The 25,955-nt window shown below is 36.2% G+C and overlaps 1 protein-coding gene across 4 annotated transcripts in view; it reads right to left on the bottom strand.

Annotated features, from left to right (window-relative positions):
• The window catches only part of xylb (xylulokinase homolog (H. influenzae)), a 110,333-nt gene that overhangs the window by 7,340 nt on the left and 77,038 nt on the right, over positions 1-25,955 (bottom strand). For all 4 annotated transcript variants that reach the window (XM_022673875.2, XM_022673876.2, XM_049480278.1 and 1 more), the window contains one exon: positions 19,537-19,631. In XM_022673875.2, the coding sequence (XP_022529596.2) occupies positions 19,537-19,631 (95 nt within the window). The remainder of the gene's footprint in view (positions 1-19,536; positions 19,632-25,955) is intronic.

The raw sequence follows: 25,955 nt of genomic DNA, 5'->3' as shown, positions 1-25,955 counted from the left end.
GCCATTTTGACTTTGATTTGAAGGTGGCTCTGAGTTTTGAGTTGGGAGAGAGCACATCACATTTCCCTCCCTTTGCCTTTGCCTCTCTCTCTCTCTTTCCCTTGGTAAATTGCTTTTTGCCCCTTGACATGATCCATCCATTTAACGCTCTGGCAGCCCATCCCTGGGGCATAGCAAGAGAAATATGCCGCGTGTTACACGCCAACAGCATCCTCAATATGAAACTGTGACAGACGCCCAACTGGAAGTGAGACGGAGCAAATGTGAGCAAGATGGAGAGGTGAGGGAAGAAACACATGCCAATTAAAAAGCGAAAAATTGGTGTGGACCCTCTACCTCCCTCCCCATCGACCGGGGTCAACCTCAATAAGGGCACATATATAAAAAGGGCTTGTGTTTCCAGGAGGCAGTATGTTAGAAGCGAGGCACTGGATTAGTAATCCAATTTACATTTGTATAGCCAGAGAGGATGTTTCACTCTCGCAGTCAGTCAGTCAGTCTATCAGAGCGCCGGCCCCCTCAGCTAATCTCTCAAGCCTATAGGTCAGCATGGGCGAGGTGAGAAGGTTTCCTCCAGCCGGAGGTGGGCAACACTTCCAGAAATGTCATTAACGAGCAGCTCTCCTGTAACCTGTGCGCTCCTAAAGCCTGAAAAGTGGAGCAGCTTTGAGCAGGAGATTGGCAGCATTAATTAGGCCTGTTAATTGATTCAAATGGGGAAATTAACAGAGTAAGAATAGAGAATATCCCCAGGTGGAGAATAAGCCAACCACTGGGATTGACCACAGTGTTCTGGACTTTACAGTTAAACATCATACATCCAGTCTCAAGTGAGTAAGTCTTGTGTGGATCAAATTAGCTGTATATTATCAATATTTAAAAAAAAAAAAAAAAGCTTTAGGGCAGGTTTAATGCATGTTACTTAGAGGTAGTATGAAATCATAATATATCAATCCTGTAACCAATACAAGTATGTCTGACACACTAAGAAACTTCAAATATTCCTTTTTTTTATTATTATTATATATTTTTTTAAAACTACAAATGTAAACTTGAACTTCCAATTTTGTCTTTTTTTCTGGTTGCAGCAACACTGTTTTCTCAATTCTCCTTCAAGGACATGGCAGACAGGCTGTATGTATTTACATTTACATTTAGGTTATTTAGCAGACGCCTTTGCCTTTATCCAGAACGACTTACAAACTTAGCTAGTTTTTTGAGACTAGAATCAATCACACTTCGATAATATTTAGACACCTACTAAACATTTTTTTGATAAGATGAGTCTTCAGTCTGTGTTTGAAGAACACAAATGTCTCTGAAGTCCTGACACCCAGTGGAACACAGCATTCGAAAAAAAAAAAGAAAACAGCATTCCAAGACAAACAATTTACTGCTACCTACAGTAAAATTTGGTGGTTCCATCATGCTGTGGGGCTGTGTGATCAGTGCAGGTACTGGGAATCTTGTTAAAGTTGAGGGTCTCATGGATTTCAGTCAATATCAGCAGATTCTTGAGAACAATATTTAGGAATTAGGAAGTTGAAGTTTAAGTGCCGGGGCTGGGTACTTCAACAAGACAACGACCCTAAACACTCTAAACACTGCTCAACATCTACTAAAGCATTCATACAGAGGAACCAGTGCAAAGTTCTGGAAGGATCGTCTCAGTCCACAAACCTGAATATTATTTAAAAAACTGTGGTGTGATTTAAAGTGAGCTGTTCATGCTCAGAAACCATCAAACCTGACTGAACTGGAGATGTTTTGTAAAGAAGAATAGTCCAGAGTACCTTTAACCAGAATCCAGACTCTCAAGCATTTAGAGGCTGTTTCTATTTCTAATTAAAAGGAGGATCTTCTAATTTTTTTATGTATTTTTTTTGTTGGGGAGCCCAAATGTATAGCCCTGCATAATTTAGTTTAGAATTATTGCATACTTTCTGTAAATCCTATAAACTGAATTTCACTTTTCAAATATCACTGTGTTCATCTGCTATATGATGTATAGTATTTAACTGAAATTGCTGATCTGAACAACCAATGATATACAAAGGAAAATCATGAAAATCATATCAGGAGTGCCCAAATATTCAACGTCAGTTATGCTCGCAAGCTATTTCTATTACATGCCTTTCAGGCATGCTGGTGAACTGCAGGTAGCTGTCGTGTTTATTTTCTGCATATTTATCATCTGTGGATTATTTCAAATGCTTGGCTAAAAAAAAAACACAATAAATAGTAATCTAGCACTATTCACTCTTCCCTGCACTTTAATGAGGCATCAGCATTCTGATACCTGAACATATTTCCTTTGGATTGGAGCTGCCACACGAGCTGCCACTCCAGTCCCGCTGGGGTTTGGCGAATATAGCACAGAATATGTCAACGCACAACAACAACAACTCCCCGTGTCACAGCTTAAAAACTACCCGGATAAAAACTAAAGAGCGTATCTGGCAGACTCTCGCGACCCGCCTGTGTTTCCAAGCAGCGCACTCCATCCAAGAACTCAGAATGATGATTGTAGTTACTGTAAGCTTCCCACGCAGCTTTCCACATGTCGGCCCGACATCAGTAATGCGGCTGCTGAAAGCCGCGGCTCTCCGGGTCTCACGCGGACGAGCCTTCACGTGGAAGAGGAATTGAAAGCGACAATGCCATTAAGTATCAAAAAGGACCCTTCATCAAAAGGGTGCTTGGAGTGGCACACACTCTACCGCTGAGCTACAGAAGGAGAGAAAACAGGGCTGAGAGAGACAAATTAATAGCAGTGGCAGTCATTTCCCTGTAGGCTCCAGTACACTGTGTAACGATATTATGAGACATAATCAAAGGCGCCAGAACAAAGTGGCCCATTTTATTCAGTCCCCAGCTCCTGGAAAAGGTTCAGGATAAGGTGAGCCATTAGGGCGATGCCTTTGCACCAAAAAAAAAAAAAAAAAAAAGAATAAAATAAACCCACTCACCACTTATGATGCACTGAACAGAAAAACAACAGCACCAATAAAAACAAAAGAGATTTATAATTGATTTACCTTAGAAACCATGCTGTAGTATGTGCTACACCGTGCATACTGTATTCAATGAAGGGATTAATATCTCATCATTATTTATGTATTATCATAATAAATAATGCAAACAGACAACACACTGTGGTAATATGTATTCCTTAAAAGCAATGCAGTCGAATTCAGTTTTAAAAAAAAACAAACCACTCTTCAGCTCCAATGGACATATCCTAAACTATGTCTAGTAGTATTATGTGATGCATAATATTACGTAAAGCATTTTATTTATTTATTTGTTTATATTTTTTCATCCCATATTCTTCCCAATGCATAAGGCCAATTACCCAACCCACTCATTAGGACTCCCCCTATCATTATTCCCAACACCAGGAGGGTGAAGACTAGCACATGCCTCCTCCGATACCTGTGAAGTCAGCCACCGCCTCTTTTTGAGCTGATGCTGATGCACCATTGCTGAGTAGCATCACAGCACGTTCGGAGGAAAGCGCAGCAACTCAGTTCCGATACATCAGCTCACAGATGCTTGTGCTGATCCACATCACCCTTTGAAGTGATAAGGGAATAGAACATCATCTAGCCATCCAGAAAGAGCAAGGTCAACTCTCTCGGGGCTCCGGCTGCTGATGGCAAGCTACATGAATAAGATTCGAATCAGCGATCTCCCGAACATAGTGGCAGGGCCTTAGTCCGCTGGACCACTCAGAGGCCCCTTTTTTAATTTAATATTTATATATTTTAGTATCTTACTGCATTTGAGCAAAATGAATGGACAACCAGAACACCTTGAGGCATTATAGTAGTTGAGGCATTATAAGAACCATAGTTAACAAGCAAAAGGTTCTTTAAGCCTTTTTGAAAATTTTATCACAGAAAAGTGATTATATTTATTTTAGTGTAACACTGAGTTACAACTAACCCCAGGGTGTGGCTGTACTTAACATGAATTAAAATTGTAATAAAGCCACTAAAAGGGACTTTAAATACATCTTATTTTGAATTCTATGACCTATTTAAATAATGTAAAAAAAAAAAAAAAAACACTGATGAAAAAATGTTTTTTCATGGTCTTCATGGTGGATCTTGAGAAACATCTCTCAGAGTAAGGTCTACACTTACGAATGATGTTGCTATAGGAACACAAGACAAAGTCTAAAAACCTGCTGAACTTGAAAATCCTATCCACAGCCAATACAATTAAATAACCTAAAAATCCATCAATACTGGAATTACAGGCAATAATAACTACTGACTATTTGGCAACACGGCACACTGACATGCCAAATGTCATGGGAAATTGGACTAGTTTTTGTCTCCCATTACTTTTGCCAAGTTAAATTATGTTGCACTGAGCTGTTGGATGTGCATGTGGGGTGTCCTGCACTGAATGTAGGTGTGATATCTACTCCAGTTGCTTGTCTGTTTGAACAGGCAGTTCAAGCCAGATGATGCCAGTCATGATCATCATCACCCACTGCTCTGTCTACTGTGGGTGGTAGTACCTTATATGGCATATTACTGGCACACAGGTGATACTAAAAATTGAAGAATGATAAATGTCTGAATAACTTTAGTAATGGAATTTCCTATCCATCTGCCACCTACTATCAGAGCTCACTTAAACTCATGTATGGCAAGTGACCAGGCACACCCACAAGATAAAACCTTACAACTTATTCTGTTCCCTTCACAATCAATTTACACACTGGAATCCAAAGACGTATGGCACGTAAGTTTATTCAGCTTTGTCCACACAGGAGTAAGCATTTTTATGCCTTGCAAATAATTTAAATGGAGAGAATAGAATATAGCACAGTGGATAACACAGTGGACCGTTCATTTCGAGAATGGCAGAGTCATACAAATAAAGGTTCTTTAACGATTATTTCTAGAACAAATTGTTAAAATGTAAGTGGAGATTGTTGTGTTATTTGTGTTACATCAGGACTTCAGAACGTTTTTTTTTTTTCCAGAATTGTTTTTTTTTTATATTTACAGTCGTGTTTTTACAATAAAAACAATCATTAATGACCTGCTCACTAAATTTATCTGATTCAGTTTTGAGATTGGTATCAATATTCAGAAATCTGGGCTGTTAAATGACTCAAATAGAGCAGCAGAGATTTTGTGTAAAAAACTTCATAAACATGTTTTGTATAGCCCATCTACCAAAAAACGTGTACGATATTTGCCCATTAAATTTTGAGGTAAGTTTAGAGACAAATATACAGCTCTGGAAAAAATAAGAGATCACTTTAAAATTATGAGTTTCTTTGATTTTACCAAATTGAAAACCTCTGGAATATAATCAAGAGGAAGATGGATGATCACAAGCCATCAAACCAAGCTGAACTGCTTGAATTTTTGCACCAGGAGTGGCATAAAGTTCCCAAAAGCAGTGTGTAAGAATGGTGGAGGAGAACATGCCAAGATGCATGAAAACTGTTTTTACAAACCAGGGTTATTCCACCAAATATTGATTTCTGAACCCTTAAAACTTAATTTTCTTTGAAATAACTTTCAGACCTCAAATAATGCAGTCATTTCTCATTTTCTGCTAATAAATGCTGTAAATGAGAAAATTTTTATTTGGAATTTGGGAGACATGTTGTCCGTCGTTAGAATAAAACAATAATGTTCATTTTACTTAAACGTAAACCTATAAATAGCAAAATCAGAGAAACTGATTCAGAAAATGAAGTGGTCTATTATTATTTTTCAGAGCTGCTTATGTACATGAAAAATAATAGGTACATATTCTTTTAAAAAGTCAATGTAAAAGTATTTTTTCAAGCCATTATGAAGCATTTCTTGAATGAAAAAAGTGGAAAAACAGCAAAAATGGGAATGCAAATGGACATACAAAGTACTGTGCAACAGCAATGATACATTAGCTACAAGTAGGGCTGGGTATAGTTTTAAAACTTACAGATACTATATCATACTTTGAATTTGGTACCAATATCCAAATGATACTTTTTTCTAAATTGCAATAAAAAAATACAAAAACGATAATTATTCTCAAACAACGTATTTATTTAACAGCCAGAATGAGTAATCTTATACTGTCACCACAAGATATTTTACTGGAACCAACTGTAGCACCACGATGGTGTGTCGCCAGTTTAGCAAATTTATGCGTGTTTCATACAATGTATCAAAAACGGTCATCACATTTTTTTTAGACCTTTTAATATTCAGAAGTATCGACACATTTTAGTGTCTTTTTGGTATCGAATTTCAACACCCAGCCCTACTTACAAGAATCAGTATCAGCAACAAGGTGCCAATTACTGACCTAGAAATTTCATACCAGTTTATCGCTAGTCTTTATTCTGAAGATAAACATCTGTCGTGCTTTTTCCTTCTAATCTGCCGGGTTAGTCTTTTTCAAAACTTACAAAGAAACTCCAGACACTTGCATAAAGACGGTAAGGTTTGTGAACAGTTTTGATCAGCACAGATGTCTTTATCCTTCTGCATCTCATTGAAATCATGAGCAGCTGTGCATTCTCTGGAGATGATGATGAGGATGATGATCATACAGAAGAGAAGAGATGAGGAGATGAGTCACATGACAAACACACAGCCCACTCCCACGGGACATCAGTATCAGGCTTTTGTGCTGATCTACCTTTGCGGTGACAGCAACAGCTAACTGCTTGTTTAGCACAAGCCGTCACTGCAAGTTCAACCATCACACTGTGATGTTCCTGCTTCACTAAGAACACGAAGAAGCACCGAGCGGTTCCTCTTCCTGCCACAATCCAAACAGGCGACCTTCAGTGCCAAACACAGATGATGCATCAACATAAAACAATAAGCGTGATTATGATGTTTGCCTCTGAGCTGTCAGTGGGGAAACTCATGCATAATGATGAGGCTGGCGGCCAAGACCACCTCTGCCATGCTGTTCTGGAAGCACGCCGGTAATGTTTGTTCATTCTTTGGTGTTCACCAAATGGAACCGTCACTCTATCACAAGGACGATCACAGAGCAGTCAGTGACAGGTAGGGGGATCTGGACTGCCAAGTCCAACATGAAGGGCAAACCAAGCAGCAGAACTCTATATATATCATACAATCCGCTCAAAAAAAGCATTTCTAAACAAAAGGAGCTGCAAGGTCATTACATCAGAGATTTGAGGAATGCAGAACTGCATCAATCCACTTTAATAAAGGTAGAATATTAGTTTAGTAGGTTAAAATATGCATAAAATAAAACACAACTATCCCAAAGCACAACTAGCACAACTATCCCAAAAGATCACAAAAAGAATAAGTTTGTTACAATTGTGAAGCTGCAACACTGTATTTCAGCTAACCCCACCTTGCAGAGGCCGTACTTCCATTTGATTACCATATTTTTTTACACTATGAGGCAAACTTTTAATAAACGTCTATTTTCTGGTATATTTTCATACAATAGGTGCACTGGATTATAAATCACATTATTTTTAAAGTCAAAAGAGCGCTGCATGTTAATCTACACAGATTTCTCTTCTGAAAACTGTTTATTTGGGTAAGTAAAGTGCTTCTGTTTATTTACAGTGATCTTAGATTTCCAGATTTCCACTAAGGCTAGCCCGACAGCGCTACACTGAGGAACCCTGAGAGTTATGGTAAGCCAGGGAGATATTAGCTATCAGTTCCTCCCACATAGCTTGTTTTAACATGATCAAAGGGCAGGCTATAGTCCGATATACAAAGAGCCAAAGAGCTAACTAGTGCTTAGCGTGGTTAGCAGGTAATGCTAATGCTGCTCCAGCAGTGCTAGCCAGTGTTAGCAGCAGGCAACATTCCAACATACTCGCCTCTGGACAGTGAAAGAGCTAGCGCTTAGCGCGGTAAGCAGCTAATGCTAAAACTGCTCCAACAGTGCTAGCCAGAGCAGGCCATTAATACTCACCTTTGAACGGCAAAAGAGCTAGCTCCTTACAACCTGACTGGTAAAATTTATACAGAAGAAGCACTAGATTTACGTTAGGTTTACTGACAATTTTTGGGAAAATTAAAGGATTTTAAGTGCACCTTATAGTAGGAATAATGCTGTAGCTCTTACTGTAAGTTCTTACGTACTTCAAAATTGTGCTATATCCATAATTACACTGTTTATGTCATGTTGAGCTGCAAGATCTCAGAAGAAGTAGCATTCTATTTTTTCCTTTTTTTTAAATCTGCATTAGGAACTAAAAATAAAAAATAAAAAGCTGGAATTTACAATAAATATATTTTATAATACATTTTACAAAACCAATAAGTGTGCTTTTTTACAAAATAAATGTGTATATTTTAAAATCATAAATGGTTTATAATTGTACAAAATTAATGTGTGCATTATTTAACGTAATAAACGTGTATTTATAAAAAAAAAAGTTTATATTTTTACATAATAAAAGTGTATATATTTTAACATAATACATGGTTTATATTTTTTACTAAATTAATGTGCGCATTATTTAACATCATAAAAGTGTATTCATTTAAACAAAAAAATTGTTTATATTTTAACATAATAAATGTTTTGTTTTTTTACAACATGATGTGTGCGTTATTTAAAATAAAAATGTATTTATTAAAACAAAATAAATGGTTTATATTTTAACATTATAAATGGTTTAGATTTTTACAAAATTAATGTGTGCATTATTTAACGTAATAAACGTGTATTTATAAAAAAAAAAGTTTATATTTTTACATAATAAAAGTGTATATATTTTAACATAATACATGGTTTATATTTTTTACTAAATTAATGTGCGCATTATTTAACATCATAAAAGTGTATTCATTTAAACAAAAAAATTGTTTATATTTTAACATAATAAATGTTTTGTTTTTTTACAACATGATGTGTGCGTTATTTAAAATAAAAATGTATTTATTAAAACAAAATAAATGGTTTATATTTTAACATTATAAATGGTTTAGATTTTTACAAAATTAATGTGTGCATTATTTAACGTAATAAACGTGTATTTATTTAAACAAAAAAATAGTTTATATTTTAACATAATAAATGGTTTAGATTTTTACAAAATTAATGCATGCATTATTTAACATCATAAAAGTGTATTTATTTAAACAAAAGAAATAGTTTATATTTTAACACAATAAATGGTTTATTTGTTTTACAACATGATGTGTGCATTATTTAAAATAAAACGTTTATTTATTTAAACAAAATCAATGGTTTAAATGTAATATAATAAAAGTTTATATATTTTAACAAAAATTGTTTATATTTTTACAAAATTAATGTGTGCGATATTTTACATAATAAAAGTGAATTTATTTCAACAAAATAAATGTTTTTTTTTATTTTAACATAATAAAATATTATATATTTTAACTTAATAAACTCATATATTTTTTACAAAACAAATTACTATATGTTTTAACAAAATAAAAGAGTAAAAAGTGTAGAACTGACTACAGTCAATTCTCACATAGTAAAATCTTTGCAGTTCAGTCACCCCGGCACTAATTCGTCACAATGCGTTTTTACACCTCTAATGGGTAGACAGTGGATAGATGGGTTCCACTGCCAATCCTGACACACGACCATCCATCTGTGATCATCTTCAGCGCTTCTGAAATGAGCCTTTGCTAATGAACTGTAGAAGATGTGCACTGAAGCCACATTCCTTCCCCACGTAATTAAAGCATGGAAGTGGCAACATGAGCATTTTTTAATTGGAGTCTCTCTCTCTCTCTCTCTCTCTCTCTCTCTCAGCTACAGTCCTATCAGTTGATTATGTGTGCCCTCAATGCAGTAGAATGATATGTGATGCCTGGCAGACTGAGAAACGCAAATTAATTTTCATCACTGCACATAAAAGAATTATTTCACAGTGGAAACTGGGGTAAGAATTGTCAGAGCCGTGAGGGAGAGAGCACAGAAACCAATTCTAAATCATTTCTCATTACTACCGCTAATGCCACTATTACTAGCATTATCAGCATCATTAATGGGGTAAATTCATGGTTATTCATACAGTGTAATACATTGCAATTTAATGAACTCATTATGAATCTTAAAACCTTGTTTCATGGTTGAGTGCCCTACGAGTAATCGGGTAATCTACTGATTATGTTAATGTTTAATTGAGCAATCAGGGTTTCGCAAAAAGGCTAAACAATACAAAACATGAACAGAAATCATGATTGACTCCAGAGAAGTCAGGCACAGCTTTGCTAATACTGTAAAATATTTGACTGGAAAAAGATACTAAACTAAAGAGTCTTTAGAAGGACTTTATTGCTTATAAATAATTGACTTCAACTTTAATAAATGCATAAAATATTTTAATTAATGTGTCCTTCAGAGTTTGTTACTTACAGGCAGGCAGACTAGTAATGCAATGTATTTTTTTAAAATAAAGTTTAAGTAATTAATTAATAAAAAAAAAATAATTAATTTAATTTAAAAATCCAGGCAAAAATCTCTCAAAAAAAATCCTATACAGCATCCTACAGTATACGGAAGCACTGCAGTTTTTAATCACAGTTTTTTTTAAGGTGAGTAATACAACAAATCTAATCTAATACAGTTTCCCTATTATTATCAGAAACTCTGTTAAGTAGTGTAGGAGACTGAGTTGTATATTACAGGAGAAAACTATACTTTAACTACATACAACAAATCAAGAACTTTTTCGAGGACAAAATATTTTAGCGCACACTCTTTTTATGAATAAATCAGACTGGACTTAAAGGAACAATCAGTAATAAATATGAGCCAAAGAGAGTTTTTTCACATTCCACTCCTAACCAGACATGAAGCTTGCGCAGGTTGCCAGATTGACAGACAGTAGCAAGCAATGACAAGTCTTATTCTGTAGCTGATCAGTGAATATATACAATTTAGTATCCAAAATGCCCGTCTCTATTATGCTAGTGCTGGTGGTGAATGTGTTTAATTACCTAGCTATGGTTAGCAACATTACTGAAGCTCAGAGATGGCAACAAAGGGTGTGGAAAAGGTTCTAGGGGTATGGTGGTGGGCAGATTCAGAGACTAAAACCCATGCAGATTTCTGACACATACTGCACAGTTCAAACAAGAAAATACTGGCTGAAGCTCTGCTGTCAAAAGCTGCCACTTTTTAAAATCAGCATGTTTACTTAATATCTGATGATACATCCTGATCATGTTATAAATAATACAAAAAATATATAATCCTTAATGGTCCTTTAACAATCAGAGCATTTTTCAACTTATTTGAGAGAAATTGTTGCTGGTAAAAAAAAAAAATATATTATATTATACATATATATATATATATATATATATATATATATATATATATATATATATATATATATATATAATTTAAGAGTACTAAAAAATATTTTTTCCAAAAAAAGGTAATAGGTCAGTTCACTACGAAATAGAAATTCATTACTTAATTTAAGGAATAGAACACTCGAGGTCTTGTGTTATCGCAAATAACATGATGGCTGTTATTTAGTCGCAGATTATCATAGCCGTGATGTTATTAGCTATAACACACGACCTTGAGTGTTGATTTTATACAACAGTTTTTTTTTTTTGTACAAAATGAATAAAGAAAATAAAAGAAACTCAAAAAAATCATAATAAATGTGCTTTAATAAAAACTGCCAAAAATTTGTTCCACAACAAGGCGTATGGTTTATACAGCCTAACACCTCGAACATTAGCTTGAAATCAAAATTGGGAATTAGCGAAGAACAGTAAAGGTTAAGCAGGTTGGTAAATGTTTGGACCGCAAAATAACGCTGAAACTCTCCTCTCCTGCTCCACGGCGTCATCTTCATGTAAAAGAGGCGCGTTTGCGAGCATTTTTGGCTGTTTGCAGGGTGGCATTGGTTAGCTAGCCAGCTAGACTGTGGTTAGGTTAGCGTAGCTTGCTTTAACTAAGCATTAGCTTAGAGTATCCTGGCTGGTTACCGTTCTGGCTGTAAGACTGTGGTCGAGGTGACTGATAGAGGAGATGATATAAAAACGTCTTGCTGTTAACACAAATATCAGCACGGTTAGAACACTTCTCAACCAATCAGATTGTGAGGTCAGAACTAACTGTTAGTGGACTGGTTAGTGGATTTAAAGCAGATGAGTACGAACAAAGGCAGAAGGAAACCCAAAACAGGCAACAAGATACAACACAAATGTACCACCTAAACTAAAAGAAGCTAGGAGGCTAACAGACACAAGGTAAACAAGCTAACAACTATAAACTGGACAAAAACATGACATGGATTCACAGAGCTGGTTTCAACAAAGGTTAGGCAGAGCTAAGGCGCATGAAATGTGTAATGCTGAGCAAGGAGCTGAACAGAGCTAACGAGCAGCGAACGAGGTGCAGGTGTTGGTACTCAGGGGATTGCGAGCATTGAGTTTTCACTGCAGGGGCAGAAGTGGGGAAACGCTGAATGGTTGGTGGAATGTAAGACATTACAAGGTGTGCATTATCAGAAGTATTTCATTTTTTATATAATGTTTTATATAATATTATATACAAAATAATATATTTAAGCAATTTTTTTGCTTTATTAAATCACCTTGAGGCACATCTTTAAAATGATCTTAAAACTATTTAAAACGGGTAAAGCACATCACAAAATCTAAATCAGCCGCATTATGTAAAAGTACAGGTATAGTGGCTTTACTGCTACTTACAAACCTGACTGGTAAAATTCATACACATGGTGCACTGGATTATAAGGATTATATGGATTGCATTGATGAATTTGGGGAAAATTAAAGGATTTTAAGTGTGTCTTATAGTGCAAAAAATATGGTAAGCCTTCTGTGTATTCTTTGTTTAATTGCATGTACCAAACCGTACACCTCTATTGGTGAAAGAAAGAAACTTCTAATAATAACTTCTTCTAATGCAATGACAATAATTAAGATCAGATGGACTACAGATCTTTCCTCTGGACATTTAGCGATTATCTCTGCGATTTCGGTCACTTCAATTTTAAAAGCAAACTTTCCAGGAGGCTGTATAAATAGCAACCTGTAATTTATTGTGGTTTTTGTGACTTCAAAAAAGGTTGAAATGTGTTTAATCATTTCATTGCTGTAAACAGATGGGTCTGGTTAGTACCATATGCTGAAGTGTCTAAGTGGAAAAAGGCTTATCACTCACTCACTCACTCCCTCACACACTCAGTTAGGCCAGGCCTCAGCGTACTGGCTACTGTCAGCCACCGTCTGTGTGAGGTCAAACCATTTACATCACAGCACTGCATCACTCGACAGGGGATTTGCAAATGCACGGCGATCTGCAATCTGGCCGAGTCGATTTACTCCACTGACCCTTATACATTTCTCCAATTACACAGCAGACTTTACCACAGCACAGCCTTGATCATCACCTGTGAACCCTACCTCCTAGTGCTGAGCTGTATGACCGAAAATGTAGAGTATATCACGGAATGTTTTAAGATTCTGACGGTTTCACCTTATATCACATTATTTATTTGTTTTTTTCTTTTTGCATGACTGGAGTATATGTAATATAAAACACTAAGCATTTAAATGAAAGCATTTATTACTATTCAGTTTACTGTGTCCCACAAAATTACATGAATATATGAAGGAATTAGATTTCATTAGCAGAAAATCAGCCGAAGAATGAAAACAATAGATCTTAAAAAGAGACACACCTTCAACACGGCTTCCGTTACAAATCTAAATATTTTATATAGTTCCATAAACACTAGAAATTGACCTAAAATACTTAATGTTTAAGTATTTAAAAGAGATATTTTTTTAAAGTAAAAAATAAATAAATAAATGCAGTTTTAAAATCAGTCACAATTCCCTTTTTTCTCCAATTAACGAACACATTTAATTCTAATTTAAAAATGCCTTTAGTTACTGCTCTTAAAGTTTTTTTTTTTTTCTGTAGTTACCTTGTATCCAGAGTTTTAGGGAGTTTTATCACTTGTGCTGAATAAATGATTTTGTACTCAGGACCGATTCTGGGCTTTTCTAGGGGAATTCTGAGTGAATGATAGCTGTTTGCTGTTGTTTTATTTTATTCAGATAAAAAAAAAAAAACACATTTGGTGAGTGACAGGAACAGAACCTCCTCTGACTCTGCCGATGAGCTGCCGTCACTCCAGTGCTTGTTATGCTAATTGGCTAGCATTAGCTAGCATTCTGTGTCTGCTTATTTGACGGTGTTGGCCGGTGCTGGCCAGCGCTCCACAGCACCTCTAGTGGTATGGCGGCATAAGAAAAACGCATACCGATCAAAATTCCCTACAGTATAAGGTATGAACCGGTATACCACCCAGCACTACTACATTCCTGGGAAAATAAAGTGATCAACATCTCAGTGCAGAACAATTCACCATCTCTCATCCATGATTCCATTTTCACCTCAAAGCTCCTGTATTTAAAACAACACTTTCTGAAAGCATCTTATGTAGGTACACAAGGCAGTAAATCTAAATGTGGTGCAGTTTAGCTTGTATAAGCACTACCGTCCTGAGATGACCCCTCCTTCTGCGTTCTGAGCGAATGCAGAACGGTCAGAGGTTGGCATGTAATTTACCTTTACAATCCCCCATTCTAAAGGGGATGAAGCACTTAATGAAGAAGCAGTGACTCATAAAGTAGGCCAGTGGGCTGAGACAGTGGGGGAGTGTATGTGGGGGGCTGCAGACTTTAACTGCTGAGGATTCTGGGACACGTTCTGCTGTGTAACTCTGCCTCAAGCTCTCAATAGCAGTCCTCAGTTCCAGCACTGTTTTACATGCCCTCATTGATTTGTCCTCAAATGGTGCCATTAAAGGAATTCCCAACATTATTTTAAAGATGCCCTGTAATGGAAAAATTGTATTTACACTGGCATAACTGATTATAGCTGAATAACAGCAAACTCAAATTGTATAACCAGCATAGAGTAACTGTAGGGGCTCTTCATGCTGTAGATTAGAGCTGCACAATATTGGAAAAAAATTGACATTGCAATGTTTTTTTTTTTTTTCTACAATATACAGCTCTGGAAAAAATTACTAAATCAGTTTCTTTGATTTTGCTATTTATAGGTATGCATTTGAGTAAAAATTGTTTGTTGTTTGTTGTTTTATTATATAAACTATGGACAGTGTTGGGAAGGTTACTTTTAAAATGTAATCCCTTACAGATTACTGATTACATCACTCAAAATGTAATTTGTAACGTAATCAGTTACATTACTTCAAGTGAGTAACGTAATCTGATTACTTTGGATTACTTTAAATATTGTCATTTTTTTTAAGCCTGAATGAATGTAGCAACCACATATTGCATATTATTATTTTATTTTTCTTTCCAGTTAACAAATAGATAAACAAATAAAACAGCCTTTTCAATCACCCTATAAAAATACTTATGAAACCATTTCATCAAACAATTTTATAAAACACTTCTATAAATTGATGATAAAACCATTTAAAACCAAACAATGTAACAACAACCGTAAGCTATCTATTTGCAGGTTTGCCACCAGTGTTAATTTTGACAACAAATTTTGATTTAGTCTTAGTCATAGTCTTGTGACGAAAATAGTATTTAGTTTTAGTCACAATTTAGTCATCTGAAATGTTTTTAGTTTTAGTCGACTTAATGTCATAAGAATATAGTCTACTAAAATTACAGTAAATTTAGTCGACTAAAATGTAAAGGGTGTAAATGTAAATGCTTTTTCATCAGTTCCCTTGAATTATTAACTATACACTTATATGAAATGAAACGTTTAATAACCACTTGAGTAATATTGTTAATGTTTGAAAGTGAAATATATTTATATATGATTTAATGTATATTATTGTTATTATTGTAGGTGTGTGACTATACATATGTTACATTTAAAATGTTGCTCTAGAAATCAGGTCATAAAACATCTGAATAGTTAAATTAAAGTTTAAACAGAGCTGTAGATGCAAAAACAACTTTTAAAGGATCTAGTTTTATCTCCAGCACATCTACTGGAGCTACAATCTATAAATGAGATCAAAACAAACATTCAAACACTGTCCTGTAGAGATGCTCTCAGGATGTACTGAGAGACTTCATGAGTTAAAGCGAGAAACTGATGAGAAAGTGCTGTAAGGAACTTTACACAGACTTTTGGGTTCATAGATTCACTTATTTTATTGTTTTATTTTCGTTATATTATTGAGTTCCTTTCTGACCTGCTGCTGATTTAACACTAGCTATATCTTTCCCACTGTGGGACTAAACAGATGATCGGATCTTAATGAGTGAGTTCTGTATCAGTTCTGTGTTTTAGTGCACTGCCGAGTTAAACACATCAGCTCATGAAATAACATCAGCATTAAAACGCTGATCTCTGCATGGAGATCTGTGTGACTCTGGTCTGCAGAAGCTGAAAGATTAGTGGTGTTTTTACCGGAGATGGAGTCTCTGTTTACACATTATCTTGTTTTTCGCGACGTCAAAGGAGAATTATATCGCCTCTCCTCTCTCTCTTCCTGCTGAACACTGTCGAGTTAACTTCCAGTCGAGCTCCGTAAGTATCGACAGGTTAATTCCCGGGTTTGTAACTGAGCGCGCGGCGCCTCCGCTAAAGTAGCAGTGATTGGATCTCTTCCTAACTGGTCCCTACCTTTCACAGAACTAAATCAGTTCTGATTGGATTTCGTCCCTGCCAAACATTTTCGTCTCGTTTTTATTCGTTGACCAAAATGTCAGTTAATTTCGTCTCGTTGTGTGTGCGGAGCCGCTGTCTGCCCCTCCTCTCTCTGTGTGTGTGCAGCGAGACGGGAGGAGGGGCAGACAGTTCCCTGTCATATCAGAGCGATTTCACCGCAAAATGTTATTTGCGTTTTGTCGGTGTTGGATTGGAAGAGCAAAAATAGGAAAGTACCGCAATGTAACCCTTTTATTTTAGCAGAGTAACTGTAATCTGATTACCACTTACTGAAGCAGTAACTGTAACGGATTACAGTTACTCATAATTTGTAATCTGATTACGTAACGCCGTTACATGTAATCCGTTACTTCCCAACACTGACTATGGACAACATTTCTCCTAAATTACAAATAAAAATGTTGTAATTTAGAACATTTATTTGAAGAAAATGAGAAATGTCTGAAATAACAAAAAAGAAACAAAGCTTTTAGACCTAAAATAATGCAAATAAAACAAGTTCATATTCATAAAGTTTAAGAGTTCGGAAATCAATATTTGGTGGAATAATTCTGGTTTTTAATCACAGTTTTCATGCATCTTGGCATGTTCTCCTCCACCAGTCTTACACACTGCTTTTGGATAACTTTATGCCACTCCTGGTGTAAAAATTCAAGCAGTTCAGCTTGGTTTGATGGCTTGTGATCACACACCCGTGATGTCATGAGCCCCAGCCCCCATGCTGTCTCGCATCAGAGTCAGCGCTTTAAAGTCAGACACAGAGACAGCGCTGTTCACTCATGTAAATCAAAAATGTACATGTGTATCTAAACACTGTGTATCTACTTCTTAAGTCAAGCAGCAAAACATTGCAACATGACAGCTTTGATTTAACTGACTTAAGTGACATCGACAATGCTTAAGCGATATATCGTGCAGCCCTACTGTAGACTGTGATCACATGACAACTAGGCTGGAGGCAGAGTGAGGTCAAGTGAGGTAGAGTAAGGTGGAGGGCCACAGTAAACACACACACAAAACTAGCAGTGTCTTTTTAAATTCTTTTAAACAAAGTTTGGTTGTTTGCCTTTTTAAAATAAAGTAACGATGCCCTCTATAGCTTTATAATGCAAGGCTATGTTTTAGTCTAGATGAAGCTTTGTGAGAACTCAAAATAACATTATGTCAAGGACACTTTCAGCCACATCTGTGCCTATTAGCTTAGACTTCATTTTAAACACAGCTCTGGAATGATGGCTAATATTCTGCAGTGTTATTTACTGCCTCAGCACATGCTTTTATTACCTCTGCATCTGTTGCCCATAACCAGAGAACATCAAAAGCTCTTAAAACTCATTTCAGAGGCAGGAGAAGAGCCTTTCTGAGTGTATTGACTATAGAAAGGATAGTGATGTGATAAAGGCATACTAGCTATGAGTGGGTCAAACCTTTCATTTTATTAATGTATTCCAAAATATAAATCACATCATGTTTTACACTATATTATGCACATAATTTAGGCCTGGGTAACAAGGCCATAATTAGAAAAAGTGATGACAATGGTTAAAATGACACTAAAGCCATTTAGGATAGGAGAAATTTGCTAGATAAGATTTTTTTTTAACAACTTACTATTTTGTGTAAAATAGTATGAGTATTGTTATATTGACATAAACCTGAAAGTTCTTTACATTGTGTTTAAAATCATAATAAATGGACCAACAGAAATAACACCACTTCTAATAAATGCAATTCCCTAAATTAAGTGGCTCCCACTTCCGTCACAGATATGCAAATGATTTGTTTAGTCCCCGTAGGGAAGTATTGGCAATAAAATTGTCTGATCACTGGGCTGTGGAGCAGTGTAACTCTGTTCTCTGGAATAAAGGTGCTCCATCCAGTACTCATGGGATGAGGATCCAACTTCCTGATCTTACTAATACTATGGTCAGTGAATGCAGTTAAATCCTCCTCATGAACTACTCATAAACTTTTTATAGCATATGTAATGGGACACACACCTTTCAAAAAGTTCAACTTTTGAACTTTTGTCTTGTCAGTCCACAGAGTATTTTCACAAAAGTCTTGGGGATTATCAATAAGTTTTCTGGCAAAATGGAGACGTGATTTAATGTTTTTTTTGCTCAGCAGTGGTTTTGATTTGGGCACTTTTTGTCAGTCTCTTTGTTATGGTGAAGTCATGATCACGGACCTTAACTGAGGCAAGTGAGGCCTGCAGTTTTTTAGATGTTGTGGTGGGGTCTTCTGTGGCCTCTTAGATGAGTCGTCACTGCGCTCTTGGGGTAATTTTGGTTGCCAGCCACTGTTCCACATTTTCACCATTTGTAGATAATGTCTCTTACTGTGGTTCATTGGAGTCTCAAGCCATTAGAAATTATTTTATAACATCAGACCTTGGTGTGGCTAAATAAATTAAACTAAGGTGTAATAAAACACAGTTACGTTATGTTTTAACTAGGGGGGACAAACCCTTTTTTATACACAGGTTCATGAAGGTTTTTATTTTTTTCCTCCCTTAATAATAAAAACCTTCATTTAAAAACTGCATTTTGCATTTACTTGTGTTGTTTTTGACTAATATTTAAATTTGTTTAGTGATCTGAAACGTTTAAGAGTGACAACAACCAAATGAACAAGAAATTGTGAAGAGGGAAAACATTTTCATACCACTGTATTTAAAGAAGGCAATATTAGTAACAATTTTGCCTTTTAAGCAAAAAAAAAAAAAAAGTAACTATTTATATTTATACTGTAAGAATAGCCAGTTTGGAGTCATTTAATCAATAGGTGAATTGAATTTTCAATTGATGGCAACCAGCCCAGACTGTGCTGCTGGATGAATTCTCTTACCTCCTCTGCCCCCGTCGTTGGCGTCACTGCGAGTTGTGCTCCTGGGGCTTTTCTCACTGCTTCTGCGAATGACACCCCCGATTCAGCCACAAGTCCTAGAGAGAAACAAATCAGTCAGTGAATCTCCAGTGGACAAGCTTTACATGCCATTTACGCCCAATCAGCTTTATTTCTGGACCTGCTGACCTTTGGACGCATCATCACCCTTAGATCACTGGGTGCAGACTTTAACAGCATAAACAAAAATGAGGAGAGTGGGATAAATGAGGAAAAGTTTCAAATTTAGCCTGAAAGTGAAAGTAGAAATTTGAACAGAAGCCTTCCATCTCAGTTAAGATGAAAATTTGATGTGCTTACATTTCAAGCAGCATCCTTGGAGAGCTAATAATAGGTGACAAAGTGACAAAAAAACAAAACATCGCACCTTTAAAACTTAAAGCACCTGAGCCTGTGTTTCTGTGTTACATAACTCCTCAGTTTGATGCTGAATGGATGAATAAAACAGTAAAAAGAACTAATCTCATTATATCCTTGTCCCCACCATTATGTCAAGAGGTAGGGTATCCAGATTCTTGTCACTGTCGCAATAAAAGTTCTAGCACAAAGTTCACCAACATGTCTTGCCCTCAAAGTACATCATAGAAAATAAGGTGAATATAAGTAAATGAACTGGTTTTACTGGCATAACAACGGAACATTTTGAAGCCTATATTCCTTAAAATGGACCATAAACTGACTTTAATGTACCTCAAATCTGATCCTGTGCCTTAAAATATTATCTTATTGACTCTCATTGATTGCTTGGCCTCAATATAAAATCTTACGGCTTTAATATACTTTCATGTGACCTCAAAACTATATTATCACAAGTCTTTAATGTTTTTAGATCCCTCGTCCATTAAAATGGACATCGCATGTTTTCTTCATTCTTGTGTATTCTTGTCCATCAGAATAGACATTTATCGGCCAATCAAACAGCATACTAGCCCCGCCCACTGCACTGGAAAATGTAAATAATAAGGCAAAAATAAGGCAATAATATATGTTTTTTTCCCCTAAAAATAACAATGTTAAACAAATTCTTTTTAAAATGAATTTATTTTTATTCAGTATGTAATTCATTTATTTACTGAATCTTGTTTGTGAGTGCATTACAGTCACAAACAGTATTTTATTTTATCACTGGAACATAATTCAGGTCTGAATGGGTTAATAAATACCCTGAATTAGCCTCATTCTCATCTTGGGCCTCAAATATTATTTTGTGGCCTTTGTATATTAACTAATGGCCACTGTAAACTTAATACATGGAAAAAAATGAGAATTTTTTTGGGCATCGCTGCTTTAAAGCACTTCTGCCTTCAAATGCTAATATAGCACAGAAACAATTTAAAGCACATTTGACTCTTATTTCTTGCCTGATCAACTTGCCACCTTTATAAATTGTATAAAGAAAATACTGTTTTTTTGCATATGAATGGGGCTGTATAGATAAAAAATGAAGGACATTAGTTCCTGTGACACGCGTTAGTTCGTGAATTTTATTTAATGTGTGAAACTAAACTGTGAAGCTCCATCTAGCTTTTCAAAAGGTCACAGAAGTGTTTGTGTATAACACCACACACAAACAGGCCAGACAGTCAAGGATGATCAAACTGACTCAAACATTCAAGCTCAAAAGAGTTAGCTTGAAAGAGTATCTACAGCACAAGACTTCGGAAACAAAAGACCATATAAAAATACTCCTGCATTTCTACATGTGGCACTTTCAGCCATCAATGCTAACAGCTGCCTCATCAACAAAAGCGCGCAAGAAAAAAGGAAAAAGAGCTCCTTGTTCATGTGTCACCGTTGCTTATACAACGCATTATGGCATGGTGACCTTCCGCAGGCGCTAGCGGCCACCTCTGTAACATCCACTGTCTCCACAAACCCATTATCACCCTTTAATGAAAGGTGAAGGTTGGTCGAGGCTTTCTGCAGCTCTGTGAAAAGTTACCACCTCTGAAAAGAAGCCGCAGGGTGAGGGTTGATCTCGCCACATTCTCAAGACAGGTTTTATACGCAGCTGACGGATGAAATGGATCCAAGTTCATTCATGGGTCTGTTCAAGAAAGACTTTATTATTCTCATATTGTCATCTAACTGCATAGCATGAAAAAAAATACTTTTTACTTGCTAGTTTATACAATTCCACTTTTATTCTAAGACTCAAAAACAGCACTTTTGAATGTAACCATGAACTTTGATGATTGCTTCTTCAGCCTGTGACAGCTTAGCCATCCTGTTCACACTGTGAATATATGTTATAAATCAGAGTTTAAAGCAGCACACCTTAAGATTTGTTTCCTTTTAAACTGAAATTAGTAGTGTTTCTGAGTAGGGAGTGGGCAAAATATTAAAATAAATTGCATCAATATGCTTCTGCTACCATTCCTAAAAAACAGGGTGTCTGGTAGGTGCTGGTAATTTTTTCTGGATATGAAAGCATTTAGTGGTTATTTGAGCAACCATGGTGCTGCAAATCCTCACTAAAATCACCAAATTAATTCATTCTGACTAAAGACTGCGCCACAATGCATGTTTTAAAAGTATATTTTAGCACCAAAAACCTAAAGGACGGACCTTTAAGACATGATTGCACTTTTTGTACAGAGTATTAAAAAATTATTTCTCACTCCTTTAGGCTGTTTATTATTTGGCAAAGGCGCACTTAAAATCCTTTAATTTTCCTTTTATTTTACCAGTCAGGTATTAAAGAGCAGCCAAAACACCAAATTTAACAGCCCTGCTTGCCATTCACACCTGAGAGCTTGTAACTCTAACATGGGCCAAAGACACAATTGGGCACAATTTGGACATGTTCACTGTGAGGTGTGCTCACTTACTTTGCAAGCTATTTAGACATTAATGACTGTGTGATGAGTTAATTAGTGCTTTACGAGCTGTTCACTACTTGTAATTTAGAGCCTTTTTTTCAAGAAAATGAAAAATGGCTGTAATAACAAAAAAAGATGCAGAGCTTTTAGACCTCAAAAAATGTAAAGAAAACAAGTTACTATTCATAAAGTTTTCAGAAATCAATATTTAGTGGAATAATCCTGGTTTTAGATCACAGTTTTCATTAATCTTGGCATGTTCTCCTCCACCAGGATTTTTTTATTTTTCCAATGCAGTGGGCGGGGCTAAGCTGCTGTTTTATTGGCTGATAAATGTCAATTCTGTTGAACAACAGGTCTCAATCTGTGTTAAATGCTAAAAGCAAGAATACACAAGAAAAAAGAAAAACAGATGTCGTCCATTGCAATGGATGTAGGGCCTAAAAGGGTTAATCTCTCCAATAATCTCAAATAGGCTGTTAAGTAGCAAACAGTTTTACTTTATTCAATAATCAGACTGATTCAAAAGACTGCCTGGGGGTCTTTAGGAAAAGAGAATGTGTGTTCTAGCCTGCAGTCACTAGCACTGACATTATGGTAAACCGAATACACCACCATACCATCCAAAAATAATGTACAGACAAGCAAACATACACACCCACATCTCAGGTTACTGTCTCAAACTCATACAGAGGACCTTGCCTCTGATACACTTATTGAATTAAGTGCCCCATAGTTTACATTTCACAGACATGCTTATTAGTTTGAGTCTGATTAGAACCCCTGTGAGATTTAGTTACTCCTGCAGAAGCAGAAACAATAGGGCTCCAATCAGAGCAGATCACCTGCACTGCTCTCCCTCTCCCCCCCATCTCTCCCTGACCATTACGACCAGCAGGACAGCAATACTGATACTAATGCAATCACATCAAAGAAAAATTGAGACAGCAGTGTATTTCCTAAGCTGAACCTGTCCCACCCGTCTCTATTCTACACTACTGATGACTTCAGCAGAACATAATAAATAACCATTTACGCTTAAAACCGAGTGCCGGGTGTAATAAAAGCGAATACGCATCGATCAGAAGACCGGTCATTCTCTATTGTTCCTGCACTCATGAGACTATATGTAGGTCATCTGATGATGGCTAGTTTCAACCTAGTGTCTGCTTAATAACCTCATCTCCTCTCTGTATAACCGGCTTATGATAAGAGCAGATGGGTAATGAGGCAATAAGAAAGTAAAGGGATGATTAAGTTGATGTGCCATCTATCTGTGGCTTTATTAAATGATACATTTTTGAGGTTCTGAACATAACATAAATCTAGCGTCAGGCAGAATTTACTGTATCACAGTTACTACACAACTACACACTATTTCATTTATTTATTTCTAATTAATTGTTTACAAATAGGGATACACTGAAATAAAAATATTTAGCAAAAACTTTGTATTGTAAAATTGTATTGAAAAAAGTAACTTGTTTTTTGTAGGTTTTCGTGAATTTTGCCACTTTAATCATTGCATAAATTAAATAGTCTAAAGGTGTTTGTATCTTGTTTTTCGAAGCAAAAGCAATTATCAAATAACCCTTTTAAATGTTTTATTAATAACATCATAACATTTGTAATATCCATACAGATATTATCGCAGGAATTATTGCAATAAATGATTATATTGTAATTTTAAGATCATTAAATGCCACTGACATAATGATAATAAAAAAAAGCATAAAAGAATTAAATTATTTTAAAGACAACAAATATTTAAATAATCACAAATTGGGAAATTCATACTTTTTTCCTCCTTTTACCAACTGCAGTCCACAAGTTGTGCATCTCATATCCGTGAATAGACAGTGAAATAAACACAATAGACAATGTCACAATTTTCAAGTATTATTGAGGTTATGTCCATTTATCGTGCGGTGACTTGATAATGTGATTATTGTGACAGGCCTACCTCAGCTGTGCAATTCTAGTCACACAATAATATTAGCAGTGCAATTTTAGTCAAATGTTTACTTTAGCAGTGTTATTCTAATCATAAATTTACTGTACCTCACTAGTGCTATTTAAATCATAATTGTACCTCAGCAGTGCTAATCAAGTCATGCGAATTAAAATGTACACATGAAAAGGCATACAAGATTACATATTCTAGCCCTGTATAGCTTGTATCTTTCATCTCAAAAATGGACATCTAGTAAAAATTGTAAAGCACATGAAGGTAGTAAACTGATACCAAACATGATAAGTGATGCTAAACACTACGATCAGGGGATCGCCAGTTCAAATCCTGTTCATATAGCTTGCCATCGGCTACCAGAGCCCTGAGAGAGCACAACTGGTCTTGCTCTCTCTGGGTGGGTAGATGACGCTCTTTTCCCTCATCACTCCAAAGGGTGATGATCAGCACAGAGCGTCTTTGAGCTGATGTATCAGAGCAGAGTCGCTGTGCTTTCCTCCGGGCACGCTGTGATGTTAAAAAATGAGGCAAATCATGAACAACAATAGCTTGGTGGCAAAGTGCTGGGCCTGTAAACCCAACATGCTCACAGAGTGCAGCCAAAAAGTGTTGAAATGCACAAAACAGAAAAATCTCTCCACCTGGCACAGGATGGAGTACTGGAAATCATACCAGCACTGGACGCTGGAGCAGCAGAAGCACATTCTATGAAGTGATGAATGACACCTCAGTATCTAGCAGGCTGAGAGATCAATCTTAAAGAAGAACACTTCTTGCCTGAAAGCACAGTCCAAGCTGTAAAAACCGGTTTGGTCTGAAGAAGCAGATGAGAATTAATGTGACTTTCACTTCAGTCTAGCTTAATCTTCATCATACTTTCATGTGAGTGAGATCCCTTACAGCAATGTGTGCAGTGTAAACAAATCACAGCGCAGTCTAATAAAATAATTCAGACCTACACTTACTCAAACGCTGATTTACTTCAAAACTATTCTGAACAAAACAGAGTCAAAGGGGCTTCTTTGGACAGATCGGTCTTTTATGCTGGTTACATTGCTAGAATTCCTGTTCACGGAAAGCAATGCTTTCTTTCTCAGTTTGATCTTCTTCTTCACATTAAACAAGCAGGGAGTTTCAATATTTTAACTTCTGATGTGAGGTGAGATCACACACAACTCATCCTGATGTATCCAACATCCACAATAGGAGGAAAAGACTATAGAGAATATCTGACCTTGTTGGCTGAATGAAGTGGACAAAGGTATCAAAAGTATTTACATTAGGCTCTGAGTAGTCCAGCAGGCTAAACACTGCCACTATGATCAGGAGATCGCCAGTTCGAATCCTGTTTATGTAGCTTGCCATTGGCTACTGGAGCGAGAGAGCACAACCAGCCTTGCTCTCTCCCCTCATCCCTCCAAAGGGTGATGTCGATCAGCACGAGGTGTCTGTGAGCTGATGTATAATAACCGAGGCAATGTTCAAAAAGAGGCGGTGTCTGACTTTACATGTATCGGAGGAGGCATGTGCTAGTCTTTACCCTCCTAGTGTTGGGGAATCACTAGTGATGG

This window comes from Astyanax mexicanus, chromosome 6, assembly GCF_023375975.1.
Source record: "Astyanax mexicanus isolate ESR-SI-001 chromosome 6, AstMex3_surface, whole genome shotgun sequence".
Classification (NCBI taxonomy): domain Eukaryota; kingdom Metazoa; phylum Chordata; class Actinopteri; order Characiformes; family Acestrorhamphidae; genus Astyanax; species Astyanax mexicanus.
This window is presented reverse-complemented; position numbering and strand designations above follow the sequence as displayed.